At 40.2% G+C, this 18,589-nt stretch overlaps 1 protein-coding gene across 1 annotated transcript in view; it reads right to left on the bottom strand.

The window, feature by feature from the left end:
- The window catches only part of LOC134661831 (intermembrane lipid transfer protein VPS13B), a 62,216-nt gene that overhangs the window by 29,991 nt on the left and 13,636 nt on the right, over window positions 1-18,589 (bottom strand). Inside the window, exons 16-48 of the mRNA XM_063518028.1 lie at window positions 18,109-18,228; window positions 17,600-17,657; window positions 16,774-16,934; window positions 16,573-16,741; window positions 16,336-16,505; window positions 16,001-16,068; window positions 15,701-15,826; window positions 15,347-15,552; window positions 15,042-15,139; window positions 14,248-14,525; window positions 11,508-11,581; window positions 11,326-11,350; window positions 10,376-10,501; window positions 9,682-9,809; window positions 9,362-9,471; window positions 8,836-9,016; window positions 8,054-8,167; window positions 7,603-7,666; window positions 7,369-7,514; window positions 6,957-7,068; window positions 6,661-6,707; window positions 6,271-6,403; window positions 5,760-5,860; window positions 5,227-5,397; window positions 4,623-4,744; window positions 4,269-4,431; window positions 3,770-3,905; window positions 3,175-3,303; window positions 1,762-1,884; window positions 1,128-1,275; window positions 817-953; window positions 471-570; window positions 13-226 (exon numbers count right to left, since the gene is read on the bottom strand). Of these exons, the coding sequence (XP_063374098.1) occupies window positions 13-226; window positions 471-570; window positions 817-953; window positions 1,128-1,275; window positions 1,762-1,884; window positions 3,175-3,303; window positions 3,770-3,905; window positions 4,269-4,431; window positions 4,623-4,744; window positions 5,227-5,397; window positions 5,760-5,860; window positions 6,271-6,403; window positions 6,661-6,707; window positions 6,957-7,068; window positions 7,369-7,514; window positions 7,603-7,666; window positions 8,054-8,167; window positions 8,836-9,016; window positions 9,362-9,471; window positions 9,682-9,809; window positions 10,376-10,501; window positions 11,326-11,350; window positions 11,508-11,581; window positions 14,248-14,525; window positions 15,042-15,139; window positions 15,347-15,552; window positions 15,701-15,826; window positions 16,001-16,068; window positions 16,336-16,505; window positions 16,573-16,741; window positions 16,774-16,934; window positions 17,600-17,657; window positions 18,109-18,228 (4,258 nt within the window). The remainder of the gene's footprint in view (window positions 1-12; window positions 227-470; window positions 571-816; window positions 954-1,127; window positions 1,276-1,761; window positions 1,885-3,174; window positions 3,304-3,769; window positions 3,906-4,268; window positions 4,432-4,622; window positions 4,745-5,226; window positions 5,398-5,759; window positions 5,861-6,270; window positions 6,404-6,660; window positions 6,708-6,956; window positions 7,069-7,368; window positions 7,515-7,602; window positions 7,667-8,053; window positions 8,168-8,835; window positions 9,017-9,361; window positions 9,472-9,681; window positions 9,810-10,375; window positions 10,502-11,325; window positions 11,351-11,507; window positions 11,582-14,247; window positions 14,526-15,041; window positions 15,140-15,346; window positions 15,553-15,700; window positions 15,827-16,000; window positions 16,069-16,335; window positions 16,506-16,572; window positions 16,742-16,773; window positions 16,935-17,599; window positions 17,658-18,108; window positions 18,229-18,589) is intronic.

The raw sequence follows: 18,589 nt of genomic DNA, 5'->3' as shown, positions 1-18,589 counted from the left end.
GAACGTAGTTACCCTAGCATCATCGGTTGCAGGAGGACATGGCGCTGGTCGCCGGGCGGGCCGGCGGTCACCAGCAGCGCGGACACTAGTGCGCGCGCGACCAGCCGCTTCGGCCGCGCCGCGGCACCTATCTGAAGCGACGCGCTGTCCCACCCTATTGTGCCTTCGCTGCCCGTCACCCCGAGCTGACTCATTTGGATTACGATATTCTCCAAGCTGTGGCTAACTGTAAAAAATAAAGGAGCTATACACGGCCTATTTATAATAAAACTGCCCCTGGCTGAATATCCACCAGCAAGTCCAGACCAAACCAGAGTAGCTAGGATCGGCGCCCAATCGTGCCAGAACGTAAAGTAGCTGTAGTAGTAGTTGATTTGAAATGCAATGTGAAAAGTGGGAAAACAAGTACCTAGTACTCGGACAAATCCTTATCAAGTTATCATTTACTTTCATAAGTAAAAAAGGCTCACCAATGAATTTACGCAATTTAAAGAACGGTGGTGTATGAAGATCGCCGTCGCTCAAGGTAATATTTCCTTTCTCATTATTCTTCTGGAAATATTTTTGGACCTGTAAAACAAATTTAATGTTAGCATGTAATCTGTACAATTTAAAGTAAATACAGAAATATATCTGGTACCCAATCGTTTGTGCTTTTAATCTGTCAGCTGCCACGGCTCATATATGAGCCAGAACGCTTATGGTGACGTCATATCGTGGGATTCGACAGGTTAATGCAAAGACGATGCTTAAATGGGCATACTTTTTGGTTCGTTTTGATTGTTTGTCTCTCCAACGACAACTTCACCCTTTAACCAGTCGTAGTAGAATTACCAGTTGGTTGGTGAGCGTTAACCGGCGCAGAGTATCCGCGGAGAGTCCCAGCAGTACCGGTCGCTCCACGTCCACGGTCACGGATCCTTTGACGCCGCTGTAGTTGCTTGGTCCGCTGCCTGCCAACACACCTTTTAATATTTATATGCAGAAAGGGGTGAAATATATTATTGTGCAGTTCTCGACAACGTTCTCTGTTTTGTATGGAGACATAATGCCCAGCGCCCTCGAAGACTAATCGATAAATTAAAACGCGACACCCAACGTCGTATTTTATAAAACTTTGATTATACCACCAGTCGGCAGGATAATCTTGACAGTGGCGAGCGCCGGCGGTATGTCAGTCACCGGGTCCGGCGTGCCCTTCGCCGTGGATAATAGCGGCCGACTTCCATCCTTCTCGCCCGCTCCCAGCCCAATCCACGCGTTAAACAGTGACACCTACAACAAAATCTGCGAGTTTAAGTAACACAGTAAATTTATAGACAACTGAGACATTGCATGATTAACCAATTTCACCTATTCAAGGAATCAAAACGAAGCAAGCCAATATACAATAATCATCATCTTCCTCGCGTTTGTCCCGGCATTTTTTGCCACGGCTCATGAGAGCCTGAGGTCCGCTTGGCAACTAATCCCAGGAATTGGCGTAGGCACTAGTTTTTACGAATGCGACTGCCATCTGACCTTCCAACCCAGAGGGTAAACTAGGCCTTATTGGGATTAGTCCGGTTTCCTCACGATGTTTTCTTTCACCGAAAAGCGACTGGTAAATATCAAATGATATTTCGTACATAAGTTCCGAAAAACTCATTGGTACGAGCCGGGGTTTGAACCCGCGACCTCCGGATTGCAAGTCGCACGCTCTTACCGCTAGGCCACCAGCGCTTAGCCAATATTCAATAATAACATCATTGTTGGTTGCACCTGTAGATTTTTCCTTGTTTTCTTCCTCCAGTAGTACAAATTGGGCTGATGTAAAGTAATGTGCAGCAGCGCCAACTTGCCTGAAGTCAGCCGAGCACGGGGCAGCTGCAACGCCTGCTGAGCCTGCACACAACGTGGCCGGATTAGAAATATGCTCATACCTAAAAAACATTAGCATAACAACCGTATGAGCATTAAGAAAACTCATTTAATTGTGTACATTGTCCTTGTGCGATAAAATCAACGTTCAAAATAGTTTTGAATTACACTTACGGTTGTGCTAAGCATAAAAATAAAACGCAGTGCGACATCTACCTAATGGCCGACAGGCACGTTACTACCATGAATAGATCATTATTTGCGTCTAAGTTTCATTCGTACACCTCATTGTAATAGAAAAGGTTTGCCGTCAGCTTATTTTTAATTTCAGTTTACCTTTTTAAATATCTTCCGCGTAGCAATACCGTGTTTGTTTAAATATCATTTCTGTTACGTGTGTATGACAAGAGCGTGACCAGTGTACATGTATATTTTAAGGATGTGGCACAGAAAAAAAAGACTAGCTGAATAGAATGTTCTTTTGCCTACAACGCTTCGTAAAAGATAATTAAAATCTTTTGACAGTTTCCCACCTATACTTCAATAAAAAAAAGAATGTCGCTTACGATTCACGTTATTATGAGGCAGTGTTCTTCTGTACGTACCCGAAACCAAGCTGATTGCATATAAATAAATCAAGGCGTTTGTAATGAAGTGGGTGAAGCATTATATGGAGTATAAAAATGTTTACGATTTACCAGAACACGGGAAAAAATAAAAAACACCTCCTCCACATAGGATTTAAAACGGGCCATGCAGATGTTTTCAAAAAATTCATTCTTCTGTCTTTGCGTTCTGGGCCTTCTGGGGAAGAAAACTAATAAAAAGGTTTGAAGATATCTCTAGATACAATCAGAAGGCGTTTGAATGAAAATGGTTTAAAATATCGCAATACAAGTTTTACCGGTCACGCTCTTATCGTACATAGTGTACATCAGTAAACATGACAGCGTCCCTCGGCAATAGCAAGAAGGGAAGTACTGACTATAAATATAGACTGCTTGATATCAATGGAAACTATTGTTTTAAACGAAACGTAATTAAAAAGAAGAAAATAATTGGGCGCCATTTACGTCAGAGATTCCCAACCTTTTTAGCAACAAGCTACGTCAAACAATAAAAAAAATCATAGTATTAACTCATCAAAAAAATTCACATATATTTTCTTGCTTTAAACGTCCGTTTTCAAAACAGGGGTACCTATTAAGTGGTTGGGCATTTCTGTCTTACATGACGCTATCAAAATATCATAATCTATCTTGTTATAATATCAAGAAATTAGTTAAAATAATAAATAATAAACAAAGACATTACGTGCATGTCAAGTTTAGTGTCCAACAGCCTAACCCCATCGGTAATACTCAATTGGCTAACGTTAGACTTTAGTTCAGATGCTGAAGTTTCCTCGACTTGGTCGTCATCTTTCTCTGAATCGGCCGTCTCCTAAATAGAAGTATGCATTGTGATAACAAAAAATATGTAACAATAAATGTTAGTAGCAATTACCACTTACTAAAAGGGCGTGATGTGAATATATCGGCGATCTAAATCTTAAGCGAATATGATTATTCAACTGTATTTTCATATAGGTAAATTCCGAACACTAATAAAACTGAAACTGGCGTGGGGTTTGAATAAATTTACAGAGACTTACATACACATTCAGTGCCAGCTTTTGTGAGTTATGTATATATTGGATACCAAAACAATCATGTATATCATGTATAATAATTAAGTAAGCAATCTATTTATGAAATGATCAACAAATTCCAAATTGCCGTTATACGCATGAGGGGATTCTTATTTGATATTTTTTGTGTTTCAATAGTTAATAAAGTGATTTAGAATAGAAGACGCGTGTATAGTAGCCAAGATAAATAATAGTTTTGCTCATAGTGTTAATCGTTACCTCTTCCGTATTTTGCTCGGGTTTGGGAGGCGGCCTCAAAGCAATTACTGCGGGGCTATTGTCATCTTCCATATAAAGCGATATTTCGATCACGCCCATTGTCACAAACACCTCCAGATATTCCGACACATCAATTCTGAAATAATATCGATTCAATTGAAAGTAAAATGTCGGGCATTTACGTAAGACAGTAGCGTCGCTGGTGGCTTTAGAAACACCTAATTACTTCTCGTCGGAGATATTTTATACATTCAGCAACAAAAATGGCTAAGCGGCCGAGGTGTTCAAAATTGTACACAATTAAATATTACTTTAATCAATTAAGTTGTATTCAGATAATTTTGAACTTAACTGCTGACTGTACATACAAATGTAATATATTTAGGGCCATTACAACCACAGAGCAAACTATGAAATTTCCCATACAATAAAAATTTAGTAAACGTTTTAAGAGCGACAGACTGTCTGGTGCAAGCGACCCTTAGGAATGATGTCTTACATTTCCTCGGCAAAGGCGACGTTGAGGTTTTTCTTTGAAGCTGGCTTGTCTAGCTTCAGTCTTGACATTGATGTGGCCACGTCTATACCTGAATCGGTTGTAAACCCTCGATCGGATTTACCGGTGTTGCTCGACTCGTCGATCAATTGCACTTCAGCAACTCCTAGTTAAGAGATATCAATATCACAGATATATATTTTTTTGTTTAAAGTTTTATCTTTAATAAGATCTTTATACATATTACTAGCTTTGTAACTGAATATAAATCCATGGATATTCTTAAATGTAAAAATATTTAATATGATAAAAGGATTCGTGGATTGATATTATTAAAAATAAGTAAATATATAATACCTTTGAAGGATGCCGCGTTACTATCTTGTAACGTACTGTCAGGCGTTTGCTTCGGGTTCAAAAATAAAGCCGCATACGGACACACGGCCGCTGTGGGGGCCATTGATGGAATAAAATCCTCACTAAAAAGAAATTTGCATTATTTTACTCCTTATAACTTTGCAATAAGATTTACGAATTGACAGTTAACAGCGTGGACGATAGTATATGTTTGAATCGGAATCCGAGTAACTTCACACTGTATTGTGCATATAAGTTAAATTTTGCCTTAATCGACACTGTACCGAGACTGAATCGCATTTGTCTACAAAAAGTCGTAGTGGCCTAACTCACTCCGTATTGTTCCTCTAGCTAGCCACCCACAAATAAAATCTTTTCAAGACAAAAGCAATTTTGATGTGTCAAATTATAGAGTCAATTTACAATGTAATAGAAAGCCTTTTTACAGGCCACTGGGCGGCTAGATGCTATAGTATCATCATTAAGAGCATGGCTCTTGTCGGGTTTTCCCGGTCCTCGGCAAGGTTCTTTAGGTCCCTGTAAGACACGACATTTGCTATAGTAGTAAGTGATTAAATACCACGCGATGTAACAGGGAGTGTACCTAGAGGTCGTGGAAGAGGTGGCCTCAGAGAGCAAGTGCTGCAAGAGTTTCAGCTGCTCCAGGCTGAACTCGAAGGCGCAGTCGGAAGCCAGGTTGAGCTCCACGGCCGGCCCGCACGTCAGCGCGCCGTTCACGAACAGCGGCGGCGCCAGAATGCAGCTTATGTCCACACTGGAATATTTTACACAGAATACTAAACATACATATACTATACTATCATCCTATCATCGTACTCAATAACTACACTCATAACATAAGCATGTAAATTAGATGAAAAGAGAATTAGGTTACCTAATATACATGATGCCGCGAAGCGAATACATAATACTAGTTTCGTTTCTTTAATTTGTTTTGAAAAACAACAGAGATTCAGAGCAGAATTGACACAAAACAGCTATGTGAATATGCATCATGTAACTTAAATGCCGGTTCAAGGGCGACAACGGTCATAAACTGGAATTTGTGACTGATAAACTGCACTGTTTATGTGAAACATCTGAAGGGACTTTATATTTGAATTATACAATACTTACTGATGGAGAATAGCTGTCACGACGGGCGAAACAGGCGGTTGAGACCACTTCACAGCCGGGTTCTCGCTACCGGTGCCTTTGTTGTAGATTTCTCTTCTCTCCTGCGCACAGACATGTTTGTTTTAGCCTTACTCAGATGTAGAATGCAGTAGTAGTAGTAAACGTATATTTTAATAATAATAACGCCTCGACCACGAAACGTACGTTCCAAGCGTGCGCGCAAACGACAGCGGCGGGCACGCTTGGCACGATTCGGCGGGGCGTGCAGCGTGGCGTCAGGCTCACAAGTGATTTGAGCAGCGTGCACTAAGGCCGCTACTATACGTTTGCATTTGTTTAACATACACGCCCCGCCCCGCTGCACGCCCAACTCGAGCGTCCACTCAGGCCTTACACTATAGCGGTCGGCGTCAGCGTCAAGCGTAAACGCTCGGAGCGTACGTTGAGCGTACGTTGAGCGGCCGTCTCTCCAGACGGCCCTATTACCCTCCGGTAATATGTAAATACTGACTTCTTGTTTGATGATCTGCTGGAGCTGCGCGGACTGTATGGCGACGTGTTTGACGTTGACCTCGTACTGCCGGCCTTCCGGGCTGCCTCCGGCAGAGTTCCAAGATCCATCCAATCCAGTTGTAACTGATTGTCTAAACACACATTTTATCAGATTATACAAATAAACGAATACCCGTAAAAATAATATTCATATTATAAACAAAAAGAAAAATATAATGATATTAAATAGGAGTGTTAAGATGTTATAAACCAATTTATCTCTATAGTATTACATAAAAATATTACTATTTTTATGTAATACTATAGAGATAAATTGGTTGAGTTGTTATTTTACCTTTTCAGAAAGTTTTAATTTGTTTAAATAAACAATTATAAAAAATATTCTTACCGACAAATAGGATTTTCGGGGTGCGGATTGATAGATACTTTGCCGATCTGAAAGAACATGTTTGTGTAATTAAATAAAGAATCATATACAAAACAAGCAAGTATTTAAAAAGCGAGTTTAAGTTACTTGGACCAATGGGGCATAATATCAAAGAATGAAAGAAGTAGCTATTAAGTACAATCCATATTTAAATGACAGCGCCAATGGCCACTTTAATGTGGAATATTCTTTCGACATCAGAATATTTAGCTATATGCGTCCCAACTTCAGCCGTTGGATGTGAACCGGATACGAACCAATAAGAGAAACGTGTCGTCATTTTCCGGGTCGTGGAGGTCTGTATTGACCAGCAGCCGCAACCCGCCCGCAGTGACGTAACAGAACGGCCACTGCCAACTGCTGCCGTCACTGTTAACAAAACAACTTTCAAATGGACATTATTCATTGTTAATAAGGTTTTTTCTTTTAAATAAATATTATTCTTCTGTTTTTCGACTCGAGATGTCTTTCACTAAATGTTCAGTATCGTACCGTAAACGTTGGAAAGTCTGCGTCTTTGTGGCCTAAATCGAAAACATAAACTTGACATAAAGACTTCGCGCCAATAAACATGAGCGTTTTTTATACTCCCTTATACGGTTCACGAACAAGTCTTATACCTATGTACAGATTTATGTGTGTCTTTATATAAAGTTCTAATGACTGTACCTTGGTTCGTCTTCGGATTGCATAGGGCAAAAGGACGGTGGCGCCATCTCACGGACTAGAGACATAATGTTCTCAATGAGAGAAGGCTGCAGCACCGCTTCTAAAGGCGCGAGTGTAGCGTATATTTCCCACATGCTGTCTCCGGCCTGAAAATACATAACAATGGTTATTATAGAACATTGCGTAGGTAATGCACTTTTTATTTTATTCTATCATATAATGAATCATTCTTACCCCTTTTTGTTGTAACAGCTTGGGATGTAGCTCTTCTTTCCAACTAGCGGGCAAATTAGATATTCTGTAAGAGTACACGATAACGCGTGAATGTTTTTATCACTGTTCGCCCGCCGAGACAGTGTCGTCGGTCGCGCGGTATCGCAAATACAAAAAGGGCCTTAATTATCATTATCACACAAAGGCGAGATGAGCTAGAAGTAAGGCCAGCTAGTGAATGTTTCTATCTGGTGAACTAAATGAACTGTTATAAAAACACAATAGCAAAGGCAAATTCTTTAATTTAAGATCTGACTTGTGAGAGATTGCAACGTCAACAATACACTTAACGGTTGTTTGACCACTAGTATGATTACATAAAGTTAGCTTGATAGATTACATTTAAAAAAAAGTGACAATATTTGCCAAGCACGCTTGGCCTTAAATAATAAATATATTAAACAATATTAACTGCGCCTGCGTGATAGTGACAGCGAGGAAATGGTCCTCCTCCTTGGAATCTATGGGCTCGCGAGCCTCCAGCACCCGCCCGCCCAGCACGCCGGCTTCCCACTCCTCGTGGCTCCTACATCAAACATTACAATATTTCACACTCTGCAAAAATGTATATGTGCTCGAGTAAATCCCCGAGAAATACCTAGGTGTCGGAATTATCAACAACAACAATAGGGAGTATTACTGCAATGTTTTGCTGCCAGAGTGCAGCACTAGTGACTTAAGTATACCATAGAGTAACTTATACATACTGCACCTTAAACTGTCTTTTGACAAGTTTTCACAGACAATCAAATATGACATTGATACATCAAGGCGGTTTGTTTACAAAGGGCTTACCGGGAAATACTAAATCGTAACTCAGCTATTTGCCTCTTTATCCCTCGAATATGCAAGAGTGATAGAGAGGTTAGATAACAAAATTTCGACTCTCGTTTTCTTAGATTGTGATTTATTCTGGGAGGCGCCACCTACGCAGAGTTTCGCGTAATATTCCCTATTTCTATGTGATCGAGTAAATCCCTGAGAAATACAATAGCCCTTGTCGGAATTATCAACAAATAATATGATATGGCATCTTACGCGTACATTTGTCGCACGGAAAAATAGTCGATCGCTAGCCATTTTCTCGCCGTCGGTCATCTGCCGTATTAGTTATACACACGTGTTTCAATGCCTATACGAAATTATTTGTAAAAGTGAAAGTCTTTATAGATGATTATTTTAGTTTTTACTAACCTTTTGTGATGTCGTACTGATGCAGAAGCGACTTTGACTTTGAGCTGATTGTAATGTTCCTGAATGTCTACTGTAGATATGATGTCGTCAATTTCCATGGCCAGCTTCGATTGGTGCGTAGCCACGACCAGGGTCGCTCGGCCCACGACCCATTGGAACCAAAAGAAGGTTTTCAGCTTCACTAAAGGTTACACAAAAATTTTATTATATTTGAGTAAACGTGTCAATGCTCGATATGCTAGCCCAATAGCAATAGTGGATATCATGCTGTTACCTCTTTTGCTAAAGATGTAACTAAGTCTAAGGGCTCATTTAGAAGGCGCGCGAACACACATGCGATTTTAGTTACATTGCGGACTATTGAGGTTACAACAATTCAGCCGACCGATCAAATACCGCAATGTAATGAAAATCGCATGCGAGTTCTCGCACCGTGTAAATGAGCCCTAAACATGACATATATTGGGACAGTGACGATTACTCAAACGTTTATCTTTATAGAAAACAAGACAATAACATGACAAACCTTCGGGTATTGCTCGAGATTCAAATATGGGAATAAGTTCAGAATAACCTTCACTCAGATTTTCGTCGGACGGGGTGTCGGGCTCGTTCAATTCAGACACTGATCTGAAATATTATTTTAAAATTATTAATACCAATAGGCTCACTTGCACCATCCCACTAACCCGGGGTTATGCGGTTAAACCGTTAACCCAGTGTAAATCGTACTGGTAACCAAGGTAACTCCAGGTTTAACCGGATAACCCCGGGTTAGTGGAACGGTGCAAGTGGGATTTAATCACTTAATTTTTGCAAATCACTTGTTAACATTCCATTAGGTACCTTATTAAAGATCTGTGATCGTGTGAGCCAGGCAACGACGTGTATGACCTGGACACGGCGCCCGGGCTCCGGCTCATCACCATGTGCAGGTGTTTCAAACAATGCACCGCCGCAGCGATGATGGTCACCTGCGATTTTGTTTAACTTTGATAATATGGCCACAAAAACAAAAAATACATTTATAGTAAGTTTGCAAAACTACATAGTAATTTAATTTGTTTCTTAAGTATTTACATATTAAACGCGCCGCGTGGCGCTTGCGTCCAGTCCGCGGTCTTATTACCATCGTAAACCTTATTGGAACGCATGAAGGTTAATGTTAAACTGTAACCTTGAGTTTCTGTATCGGTGTGTTCGGCGGTTACAGGGTTAAAATACACGTCGGTGAGGCTACTCTTCGCCTCCGGTATTTGTCTTATTTATTAGTTAGGTAAGCCAAGAACATCAATGATACTTAGGTCCGGAGTGAGTAAACTGCGGCTTATGATTGGCTCTTTTTGAATATTAGGTTAGGAACTAACTAAATTATGTAGGTACAATCAGCAGCAGAAGTTGCTAAGCGCGCGAGTTGTTCAAAATTACCTCGGCACGCTCTTATTATCTTAACAATAAAATCGCGTCAAGATAATCCTGAAAACCTCGCCCGCTTAGCAACTGCTGCTGACTGTACGTGACCACATCAAGGAGTGTTAACCTGGTCTTGCTCCAGCCGGACGGTGACGGGGGGCGTGTCAGCGTGCAGGTGCACGCCCATCGACACCACCGGCCCTTGCGTGGTCTTCTCCTTCGGATCCCGATCTCGAAGGTTACTCGGCTTGCCCTGACAAGTTTACTATAATAGTACATTACGATACAAGGGCGAAAAATTGGAAATTCGCAACGAGTGGCGAGTTGCGAATTACCTATTCGCACATTTGTCGTACAACGGTTTACAGTACATATTATTAAAATTTTCATAGTCACGTAATGTGCCAATTATTGCACTAGTGCGGTAAAGAAGCAGCTTATATAAAAAAAAGATATAGTTTATTCAAGTAGACATATTATAATGCGCTAATGAACGTCAAATAAAGCTACACCGGCTCCAACCCTAGACCTCTGCCTCGAGAAGATTGAAATCCCCCCTTAATTGGAGGAGGGTATCCCAATATGGAACCGGCAACAAACTCGACGGGACACATCTTTTCAAAACATGTACTGTAAATATATTTATTAAATTGTTTAACAGCATGAAATTCGTTTTAGGAAAATAATAAGGTAAGTATCTTATAGCGCTTTTATAATTTTAAACAAGCAAGACATCAAACGAGTATAAAAAAAGTGTAAAGTCATCACAATTTATAATTATTGTTGTGACCTTACCCAAACTGCGTAGAAAACTCGTTTTGACGTTTCGTAAAAGAACTGATTTGACTTGGTAATAAAATATTATAATATGTTATATGTATGTATGTACGTATAAACTCTTTATTGTACAAAACACAAATTTATGACACAGGATAGGCAGTACAAAGGCGAACTTATCCCTTTAAGGGATTTCTTCCAGTTAACCTTTGATTTGAGTAGATGAGAATTATGTATAGATTAAAGTACTTTAAAGGAAAATGATTTAATTACTAAAACATAAACAATGTAAGTTCTCACCTCTGGACTTTGACTTCTTTTGAGTCTGAAATAAGAATGATTAAGTGTGTAATAGAAGCATTCATGAACACTGTTTTCCGAAAGTATTTGTATACTTTCGGAAAACTTTAAATAAAATATTTAATTGTTAAATTAGCACTAACGCATTAAAGAACTGGGGTAAAAATTAAAAATTTACATACCTGGCTGGGCCCCGGACGAACTCCTTTAATGTTGATGGTTTGAAATCAATTCCTGATTTAAAATATTTTACCCTCTGGAAAAAATAAAAGTCGTTAAAAAATTAAACTCCTATTTATGTACATATTTAAAAAAATATGACAAAGTTGTTGATTGGTAATTGTTAAATTACAAGATAAAATAAAATTTAAAAATATCCAAGCTGTATTACATCCTCTTCATCACTGAAAATTCTGGCTTTTAGGTTTATTCAGAACGAAGTTACGGGAGACCAAAAATGTATTTGTCCGTATTGATGAGAGCGATGCTGTTCCCTACATCTAGATTAACCTCCTTATTCATAAAATTTTACCAGCCCTATTTGGTTATTTATAATTTATTTTTTATCCCTTTCTTATATTTGTATGCAGAGGTCATAGACTAGGAATCCTCTAGACTGAGTTTAGAGCAATTATTTCGAGACGAGGTGAGCGAATCCCGTGCCGTGATTGGTCCGTTCAAAGACACGGACCAATCACGGCACGGGATTGACTCGAAGATGGAGTAAATCTACCGTATGAGTGGCAGAGGGGGTAGCGTTACTATGCTCAGTCTAGAGGATGTCTTGTCTGTGGCAGAGGTATGTATTTACATAAGTCAAAATTTCAGTTTAAGACAAGCTTGTAGGGCATTAATTAATAACGCTATTAGTCTAAACTAATCTAGATCTTATATGAAACCACACTGCACAAGTGCGTCAATATATAATTGGGGCATTTCACGTGAAGCGGACAGGGTAAAATGGTTGAGGTTTCCGATTTCGGTTATATTCGAGTATGTTACACATGTATGAGTTCTCGACACAACCACAAAATATTTTTACAATTGGAAGCCTATTTCATAAATTATGGGTCTTAGAAGATTTGACTTAAGGCGAGATTTACATTTCTTTAAATGCCACGACTCAGTTAGAGGACGTATAGTGAACCAAACTAACTGCTACATTTAATTAACCCTTAAATTGCCTTTATTGCCTCATATTTCGATTTCGTTTAAAACTTTTTTTTTATGAAAAAAAAGTGTAAAATATTTTTATTTGTACTTTTTTACAAAGTTCGCATTTTTTCAAAAATTTTTTTGCTTGTTATTTTGAAAGCCTATATTATGTTTATACTCTACGCAAAATTTCATAGTGGGCCGCAAAGTAGTTTAGGAGCTATACGAATAACAATACAAAAGTGCGGCGTCAGCCCCATAGTAGCATCACTCCGTCCATAGTTACGACGACACATTTTCGTTTCACATACATTTTAAATACTGTTATTAATGGTTGTGTCTGATTAATTCGGTGATTTACCACTAGTTACCACCAAATAGTCACCAGTGGTAACAACTGGGATTTTTTTCAACACCTGTTCCCACTGGAAACAATTGAAAAAAAAAATCCTGTACTAAAATACTAGTGGCATTTTTTCTCAGGGGTCATTCATTAATAAAATTACGTCACACGTTTAGGGGGAGGGAGAGGTCAAGAAAATGTGACATGTTGTGACTTTGTGACGTCACTTCAACTTCACCTGTAACCGAACATTGTTTTCATTTTTGTGTATTATTCTAGGTATTTTAATTAGTATTGAACACTAAAAAAGTTTTGGTGGTAACTACTGAGGGGGTCATCCATAAATTACGTCACAACAGCCCCCCCTCCCTGCTTGTCACATTTGACAACCCTAACCCCCTACCCCATAGTGTGACGTCACATATTTTGCAATTTTGTTTTCAACTAAATCAGGAATTCGAATTATGTAGGTATTATTATTTTAGTATTAGATATTTTATGACACGAAACGGATTAGGAATAAAAATATAATGCAGAAAAACTATGTTTCATTGCAAAAACCTATATTATCTAACTATACAGCAAATACTCAAAAATAAAAACAATGTTCGGTTACAGGTGAAGTTGAAGTGACGTCACAAAGTCACAACATGTCACATTTTCTTGACCTCTCCCTCCCCCTAAACGTGTGACGTAATTTTATTAATGAATGACCCCTGAGAAAAAATGCCACTAGTATTTTAGTACAGGATTTTTTTTTTCAATTGTTTCCAGTGGGAACAGGTGGGGAAAAAAATCCCAGTTGTTACCACTGGCGACTATTTGGTGGTAACTAGTGGGAAATCACCGAATTAATCAGACACAACCATTAATAACAGTATTTAAAATGTATGTGAAACGAAAATGTGTCGTCGTAACTATGGACGGAGTGATGCTACTATGGGGCTGACGCCGCACTTTGGTATTGTTATTCGTATAGCTCCTAAACTACTTTGCGGCCCACTATGAAATTTTGCGTAGAGTATAAACAAAACAAGCAAGAAAATTTTTGAAAAAATGCGAACTTTGTAAAAAAGTAAAAAAATATATATTTTACACTTTTTTTTCATAAAAAAAAAGTTTTAAACGAAATCGAAATATGAGGCAATAAAGGCAATTTAAGGGTTAATTAAATGTAGCAGTTAGTTTGGTTCACTATACTTCCTCCAGACTTCCTCTAACTGAGTCGTGGCATTTAAAGAAATGTAAATCTCGCCTTAAGTCAAATCTTCTAAGACCCATAATTTATGAAATAGGCTTCCAATTGTAAAAATATTTTGTGGTTGTGTCGAGAACTCATACATGTGTAACATACTCGAATATAACCGAAATCGGAAACCTCAACCATTTTACCCTGTCCGCTTCACGTGAAATGCCCCAATTACCAATTCCTCTGGGGTCGGCTCCGACCGCTCACTGGCTTTTTGTTGTTCCGGCGACAACTTCCACGAGCGTATCTGCATGTACTTGGTAACGATGGAGAGCGTGACGGTGGTGGTGACGGCCTCCAACACCAGCCGCGTGGAGACGGGCGAGGACTTGAGCGTGGAGCGCAGCACGCCGCTCTGCACGCGCCCCGCGTCCGTGTACTGGCGGGTCTCCAGGGTGTAGCAAGTCACGTCGGCCAGCCGCAACTTCCAGGGGAACGATTCCAAGGGTTCCCCTACAAATATACCTTTTTTACAAGCTTTTATTTAACTTGCAATGTTTGTTTCTAATATGTTTGTTCGGGTCTGATCTTGCAAGCTAAATTAGACTCACTTCCCAGTATTCGATTGAGCTGAAGTTTTACATACATATGTAAGTTGGGTGACAATGCAATATATGTTATGCTAACATCGAGCTGATCTGATGATGGACACATAGGAACTCTGTGATAAAACAATGTTTGTGATAAAATGTGTTTGGGTTTGTTAGAATTGTCTCGGTGAATATTGGTTGCGGTTGAAAGAAAAGTAAAGTTAGAGACAAAAGCTCCAGAACGAAATTTTCACAAAAACATTTTTAAAGTACCTACATACCTACCTATAAACTTTTTTACACGATAATATTTAAAGTTTAATTCTCACTTATATGTTTAAGGCATTTTTATATCAGCAACTTATTGTAGGTAGGTACACTAATTAATTTATATTTTGGGTATGATTTTACTTTTTTTAAGAATTACGATTTCGATTACCTGTTGTTGGCTTTGTTATAAACGAAGGGCCGTCATGGCGGATGTTATCCCAAAGATGTTTCATCATAGAGCTTGAGCTGACTGTTAAGCGCCCCATACTGAAATAAAACATTACATGTAAATATGTTGTACGTAGGGGATAGTTCGTAATGTTATAAATTGCATAATTAACATACATAAAATCTCAAAACCATTATATGAGCTGTCAAGTATATGTGTAATAACGATATCAGAATCTCAACAACTGGCGAGCGCTGCCCTCATGGAACAAGTTTTGTCTTATCTTTGTGTTGAGCACACGTTACCTGAGCACGAGCACCTGTTGCTTGGGCACGCCGGCGGCGAACCGCTCGACGGCGTCGCGCATGGCGGCGCAGCCCTCCGCCGACGCCGTGCCGGTGGTGAAGTACACCACTGCCGTGCCCACCTCCACGCACACCAGCAGCTGCTGCAGGCGCGCGTGCAGCTTCAGTAGACGGTCGGGGTGCAGGAACGTCTCCGGGGTTTTAGCCTGCATTAATAAACTGCTTACAGAGAATGTAGGTATGTTACAAAGTAAAAAAATAATCAGGTTAACAAAACCATATATCATTAACGGTGCACCAGCTCCGACCCCGAGCCTGTGCGGCTGTGACCCGCTCCTGACTACAACACGTTACCGGCGGAGGCGGCGCGGGCCGGCGCGTCTCGCCGTGGTCGCTGCTGGAGCCGAGGCTGCGCAGCCGCACCGCGTGCACCAGCTCCGACCCCGAGCCTGTACGGCTGGCGCCGCGCCCGCTCGACGACTGTTCAACAGAAGTTTGAAATATATAGAGTGAGTATGCCATAGTAACAGATTTAAATAGTTAAGTAGCTATAATATGCCCAAATTACCATGTTAATTAGAAATTTAAAGTTGTAAAAGTCATAGTGTATGTTTTGACCTAAAATAAAAAGTTTCAATTAATTTCTGTACTTACAGGTGGTGTAACGCGGCGTCGTAAATAAGATTGTGACGATGATGAGGCTCTCGACAACGGCGCTGTTTCTGTAAGTTACCATGACATAAGCCAGCAGTCATCATTATCACATTTTACCATATAAAAAGGTGTGCCCTAGGTGTGTAATTAAAAAAAAAAACAAGGGGATTAATCAATGGAATGTGTTACATATTTATATATTTTTTACTCAACTACGCTTTCATGAAAATGAAAAGTTATTAATTATTACCGATCTGTAAATACAACGCATTTACGTAACACATATATGTATATGTAAAACAAGTATACAAATGAATAGTGATAAGTGTTGTTACCTGATATTGTTGTGGGTGACTTGTGTAGCGGTTTGTAGGCGAGCCACGCTATGAAGAGAGGGTCGGCGCAGAAAGCCACCGACTCCGTCCACACGCCCAGGTAGTCCACCGTGTCCCCTGACTGCGCGGCGCACCACTGCAGCGCCACGCGGGCGAACGCTCTAATACAACTATATGTAAAACAAGTATACAAATGAATAGAGATAAGTGTTGTTACCTGATATTGTAGTGGGTGACTTGTGTAGCGGTTTGTAGGCGAGCCACGCTATGAAGAGCGGGTCGGCGCAGAAAGCCACCGACTCCGTCCACACGCCCAGGTAGTCCACCGTGTCCCCTGACTGCGCGGCGCACCACTGCAGCGCCACGCGGGCGAATGCTCTAATACAACTATATGTAAAACAAGTACCTATACAAATGAATAGAGATAAGTGTTGTTACCTGATATTGTAGTGGGTGACTTGTGTAGCGGTTTGTAGGCGAGCCACGCTATGAAGAGCGGGTCGGCGCAGAAGGCCACCGACTCCGTCCACACGCCCAGGTAGTCCACCGTGTCCCCTGACTGCGCGGCGCACCACTGCACCGCCACGCGGGCGAACGCTCTAATACAAACAATCCATATTGTACACTCAGCATCCCAACGAACCTGATGATGATGATGATGGGGGAGAGGGGTCAGAGAAGATATCACGTGTAATTTATTTTTTCAAAGCGTGAAAGTCAAAAACAACAATATTCGTAAAAAACTTAATCAGATCAAATATAAATCCGCTCTATTTTATATATATAAGTGATAAGCAGATTTTTACGATGCCTGTTTTTGAGAGATAGCACCTTGAACATATTCGCAATAGAGAAGAAACGACATTAGACTTGCTGAGCGTCTAAGAGTACCCGCATCATAATTATCACGTGATCTTGTGGAAGGGGGGAGGGGGTTGCGCTAAAATCACCAAGGGCGAGAGGAGGGGGGGGGGTCAAAAATAGGCCAAATATGATCACATGATTTCTGGAGGACCCCTTTTGAGTAATATTATACAATGAGCATCAATATCTAGTACCCGATGGATGAAAAACGGACCAAAAAGATAATATATGTCTTTGTCGAACACTTTTTTTTTCCGTACAACTAGTTAGGGCAAAATGGTGCGACGATCCCAGAGCGATGTGGTTACATAACTCACACTTTAATAAACACTTACTTCAGTACTAAGTGAAACCAACTTTGTGTCAGTCTAAAATATAAATATATCGAGAATTTACTTACGTGGTAGTCTGCGAGTCGGGAGCGGAGAATATCCATGCCTGTTTAACATTCCCTTCATCTAGGTCCAAACAAAAATATTAATTGACAAAATTTAGATCGCCATTTTTCATGCTGAACCAAGATAACTCTGCATGCCATTTGAAATGACAAAGTGTGGCCATGTCTTAATTAATACTAATCGGTGCAAAGTTAGCTTAAACGAACTCTACAAGTTAGGAAATATGTAAGTTACTTTGAGTATAATACTGGTTAAGGTAAACGTACTAGTGCTCGACATGCTAATGCCCAACAGATGACACCCTGCTGTCACCTCTATTGACAATGACTTAAGTTTCAAGATGACATACCGCGTCGAGCACCAGTACGTTTACCTTATATTACTTACATTTTATTTTAAGTATGTCCAAGAAATGTGTAATGTTATAGTGCAGTCTGACGACAGACGATAAAAAGGTGTAAACATGTAAAGTGTAAACATGTAAAGTGTAAACATGTAAAGGGCAACTTACTCGGCGAGTAAAATGCCATGACGCGAGCCGACTGCGCCATGGCGATGTGCGTGTTCACCGTCCTCGTGATGAATCCGCGCAACGACACGTCCTCCACCGTCGCGTCGATCGCCACCGACTCTGTGCCAAACACATATCCTTGTACGACTGAACACTATTGCTGCTGACTAGCAGCAATAGTTGCTAAGCGGGTGAGGTGTACAAAATGATCTTGATGCGACTTTATTGTTAAGAGAATAAGACCGCGTCAAGGTAATTTTGAACGCCTCGTCCGCTTAGCAACTTCTGCTGCTGATTGTATCCCTCCCTACTCATCCCAGATTCATATTATAAATGCGGAAGAAACTCTGTCTATTTTGTGTCCCGAGGTAGGTACATAGGATTCATTTTATTACAAAAGGCATCATTCTCCTGATTCGTGGCTAGTGGAGCGTTATTCTAGAAATACGTCGTTTTTAGGGTTCCGTACCCAAAGGGTAAA

Source organism: Cydia amplana, chromosome Z, assembly GCF_948474715.1.
Source record: "Cydia amplana chromosome Z, ilCydAmpl1.1, whole genome shotgun sequence".
Taxonomy (NCBI): Eukaryota; Metazoa; Arthropoda; class Insecta; order Lepidoptera; family Tortricidae; genus Cydia; species Cydia amplana.
The sequence above is the reverse complement of the archived record's forward strand: the minus strand, read 5'-3'. Positions and strand labels throughout refer to the sequence as shown.